Here is a 5,000-nt window from a genome sequence, read left to right on the forward strand (position 1 = left end):
ATAATACATTAACCTCATCTCCTCCATTATCTTCGTATCTGCTGATCTCCGACTCTTGACCCTTAACGTGGCTTACAAATATGCGTCGGACGAGTTCCTAAAACCCATGTAATAATATGGTGCTTATATGACATTGCATTCAATTCATAACAGGGCGAGTCTAGCGATGACGAGTTCCACTTAAGTCTTGTAGATGAGCCTGAGTTTTCTAAGTGCTATTTTTTCCGTTTGATTAAATAAAAAGTTTTCATATTGAACTATGAACCAGCTTTTTGGTCTACTGAACTGTAGCTGAAAATTATTATCTATTAAACTGCATCTAAGCATGTTCATTTGTTTAGCTACATTTGACTCTACCTCAGACGACCCTACTGTATTTTATTGTAATAATTTAACCCGTGGGTAGGTAGTTGTTGGCACTGACCTTTCACGAATCCCCACACTTGCTTTTTGTATTTAATAATGGACCAGACGCGGATGTGTGTCCTGTCGTTAGTCTTCCTGGTGATGCAGTAGTGGTTAAAGACGGAGAAGGCGTCGGCATAGGGGATGCCCGAGTTCACGGCATCCGTCTCAACCACATACACTTGCCCTGGCTGACTTGCCAGCAGTGTCTGTGTCAGCCAAATGGGAAAGAGAAAAACAGCTCTTGAATAGGATATGATAAAATTACCTTTTTCTGGTATCTTTGACTATTATGGAAAGGCAGTAGGTCTTTATGACCTGCGAAAAACAAACAAACAAAAAAATAAATCAATAGAAATAAATGTTATTGTGAATTAGGAAATATGTGAATGACGCGAAGTATGCCAAGTGCACCCGCGGTGACCTCACCTGCGATTCCTTCACGAAAGATGCTTTCGCTCCTATAGTTGACAGGGAGAGCGCCATGTTGTAGGTGAGGGTGCGGGTGCTCGGCTCTCCTTCCTGGTCTTGCCACGCGCTATATGTCACGTCTGCAGGCGAGACAGGGCTAGGATCTCATTAGCCTTTTCTTTTTTTTTAAAGGCGGTATATTATCACCGTCCGAGTCATCAAAACGAAGATGGTGATGACTGGTGAAAGGTTACCATGTATTGATGGTTATTAGATAAATGACAGGCGATGATGATTATCTGAAATGCAACAATGCTTTTTTTCGAACATGTTGCACTCAACCAATCATCCCCAATCTCTCAATTCCATCTTCGCCACGACAAAAGAAATATTTCAATTCAAGCGCCACGTGATCTTACTCTCCTCCATGCCAATTTGCATTGCCTGTCACCTCACCTGTCGTTTTCTTCGCCGCAAAGACGTCTATCATGAACTGGTCCTGACGAAAGAGAAGAGAGAAGACCGTATCGACAGACAGCGATACTTCTGCGTTGAGGAGAACCTTCCCTTGATGCTGTGGCTCCAGAGGACACGCCAGCGACGGCTCTCCTACACCAAAAGGTTAAAAATAGCGTCGAAATCATAAAAAAAAATTCCAAAGGACTCGCAACACGAAACGAAACCGATCGTGAGAAGAAGAAGAAGAAAAAAAAATCACAAATTGCCACTATGCACACACACAAAAAAAACAAGAAACAAGATAGCCCGTCGAACGACTATTTCGAGTCTTACCAGCCATCTCGTCGCTCTCCGTCGAGTCATCCTTGTCTAGCCGCGTCCTGGAGACATGCAGAGGGAACATGGACGTCGGTGGCAACTCCGACACCCTCCTGGCGCCCCCGACGTCGTTGGACGGGATAAAGGAGGGCGCGCGCTCATCGCCGTCGCTGTCCTGGCCCGCGTTCTGGTGGTGCAGTATTCTTGTTATTTTATCTTTATCATTGTGTTCATTATTTTTTATCATCTATTATCATCGGTATGATTATTGATATCATCATTATTATTCTAATTGTCATTATCATTGTTTTCATTATTTTTTATCATCTATTATCATCGGTACAATTATTAATATCATCATTATTATTCTCATTGTCATTATTTTATTGATAATTTTCATTATTATCTATACTAATACTGATATTATCAGTGTTACTTTCATTATCATTATTACATCTATCATTATCGTTATTACCATTATTATTGTTACCATGATTATTATTATCGTTCTTAATGTTATCATTACCATTATCATTATTATTGTTATCATTACTATTATTATCATTATCATTATTATGTTATCATTATTACTATTATTATCAATTATTATTATGTTATCATTATTACTATTATTATCATTATTATTATTATGTTATCATTATCATCATCATCATTTCATTATTTCCTGTGATGACAAAAATACGTTTCAGAGAAGTTATTGAAGTCCGACTTATATAGATTATATATCTTTTTTTATCAGATAATATTACGGTACATCACCGTTCAGAATTTAATAACCTGCACATAGTTCAGAATTTTGAATTGTAAAAAGCTGTTCCGCCAAAATTAATGAACAGTTACACACATGTCCCTTAAATATTTCACTTACACATATTACCTGTTTCAAAGATATATACAAGAAAAATACAAATAATCTATCCGTATATCAAGCAACAAAAGCAAAAAATAAAAAAGGAATGAAAAGCAAAAGAAAACAATGAAAAAAAAAGGTCGAAACGCTATCTTATGAAAACAAAATACCAAAAGAAGAACTACTTACCTCATCAAGCTTCATGTGTCGTTTTTTTAGGACAATGACTAGCGCGGGAATAAGACACTTCTGTGTGGAAAGAAAAGAACATATTCTGGGTGACAGTGATTCAAGGCTTTTGTTGTTACTGACTATGAATTTTGTTAAGTAAAACTTTAACTATCATCGTTACTGATATTGTCTTTTGGTAGGATCATTATTGGAGATATTGTGGTTATCGTGTATTATTTTTCTAACCTCATTGTCATGGTTATCATTATCGTCGTTATGATTATTAGAATGAAAGGATATTGATATAGCTATCACTATCGTTATAGCAATAATGATCGTTGTCAATGGTTTTGCTATGATGATTATCTTTATGATGATTATCACTATATTGTCAATAACATTGCTATCATTATCATCATGGTTATCAATACCATCAATATAATTTTCGTTGTTAATATAATTGTCATCAATATCATTATTACCATCATTATCATCATTGCAATGATCATTTTTATATTCATCATTAAAAGGGTGTTGTAGTTATTGTTGTTGTTTTTAATTAATTATAAGTTGAAGTTGTATTGGTATTATTTGTATCATTATCATGGTCGATATTTATTTCATTATTATCATTATTACTATTAACGTCATTACTATACTTTCTCATAACTATCAATGTTATTAATTAGATTAATAATGTTATTGTTATAATTATAATAATTATCATCTTCATCATTATCATTATTATAATTATTATTGTTATTAATGTTACCATCATCATCACTATCGTTAAGATAATTTATTCATCATTATTAAGTCATTACCATCATTGGCAAGATTACTATTACTTCATTTTTCTAAACTTTCAATATCTCCTTTTTCTTCCTTTCGTCTCAACCCTCGTTTCATTATGTCGACAGAACAGAAATAATCTTTTTATCTTTTCTGTTATTTTCGATGTTATCATTATTACTGCTATTGGTATCATTTTTTTATTCTTAGTTTCTTGTTTCTATTACTCGTTCCATCATTACCATTTTGTAATTATCATTGTCACTATTATTGATATGATTATTATCAATATCATCATTTTCATCCATCTTATTATCATTATTATTACTATTATCACCCTCATCACTATCGTTACTTTTATCATTGTCATTATTATCATTAGGATTATCAACATTATTACTCATATCATTATTGTCATTATTGTTTTCATTATTATCAATATCGTTATTATCATTGTTATCATTATCATTATTATCACCATCACCATTGTTATGAATATTATTATCGTTATTACTTTTGATGTTATTATCATCGTCATCTTCATTATCATTATTATTATCATTATTACTGATTATCATTACTGATATTGTTAACATGTTTAGTTGTATCAATAAATAAAAAAATATAATCACAGTACATATCAAAATTAGAGTTAAACTTTATGATTAAATTTATTATATATATAATTTTCACCATCATTAGCATCGGTATTTCAGCAATTAATAGATTTGAAAAGTAAATGAAAATTTTTTTGTTAACTTTAAGTCTCTTAGTAGCTTTCGGTAGCAGCAAAGTGGACTCCCTGTCTGATAAGTGCAATTGATTTATCTTTATCTCTATGTTGTTTTTTATCCTTTTTTTATCTTTTTTTTAATCTTTTAAGTCTTTTGCTGACGATGCACTGTTTATCTCGAGCAAATTGATGTTTTATTGAGGTAGGATATAACCAAAAGACTTAACACCCCCCCCCCCCACACACACACACACAAACACACACACACACACACACACACACACACACACACACATACACACACACACACACACGCACACAGTCAATTTCAGTATATAGTGCACCTAGCACGTCTATCCAAGCACAATCCATCAGCCTCGATCAATTCCAGTACAGCCCACCTATCTTTAATGCGCCTATCATACGCCACCTATAATGCATATGAAACGACTCATTATCACCAGGCCATGATAATAACCGCTTCTCCCGGATATAGTCAGCATCTGATGGGTAAATGGATAGTCAGCATCTAAAGGACAAACGGATAGTCAGCATCTGATGGGTAAATGGATAGTCAGCATCTGATGGGTAAATGGATAGTCAGCATCTAACGGACAAACGGATAGTCAGCATCTGAAGGGCAAACGGATAGTCAGCATCTGATGGGTAAATGGATAGTCAGCATTTAAAGGACAAACGGATAGTCAGCATCTGATGGGTAAATGGATAGTCAGCATCTAAAGGACAAACGGATAGTCAGCATCTAAAGGACAAACGGATAGTCAGCATCTGAAGGGCAAACGGATAGTCAGCATCTAAAGGTCAAACGGATAGTCAGCA

General features: G+C 34.4%; 1 protein-coding gene across 2 annotated transcripts in view; it reads right to left on the reverse strand.

Moving 5' to 3' along the window:
* Positions 1–5,000, reverse strand: part of LOC122250732 (protein Aster-B) — a 9,741-nt gene that overhangs the window by 1,842 nt on the left and 2,899 nt on the right. For both annotated transcript variants that reach the window (XM_043012308.2, XM_086550361.1), the window contains exons 2-6: positions 2,654–2,713; positions 1,609–1,780; positions 1,273–1,425; positions 835–956; positions 425–614 (exon numbers count right to left, since the gene is read on the reverse strand). In XM_043012308.2, coding sequence (XP_042868242.2) covers positions 425–614; positions 835–956; positions 1,273–1,425; positions 1,609–1,780; positions 2,654–2,668 — 652 coding nt within the window. In that variant the 5' untranslated portion in view covers positions 2,669–2,713. The remainder of the gene's footprint in view (positions 1–424; positions 615–834; positions 957–1,272; positions 1,426–1,608; positions 1,781–2,653; positions 2,714–5,000) is intronic.

This window comes from Penaeus japonicus, unplaced genomic scaffold (assembly GCF_977035675.1).
Source record: "Penaeus japonicus unplaced genomic scaffold, GWHDUDI00000001_assembly GWHDUDI00000023, whole genome shotgun sequence".
Lineage (NCBI taxonomy): Eukaryota > Metazoa > Arthropoda > Malacostraca > Decapoda > Penaeidae > Penaeus > Penaeus japonicus.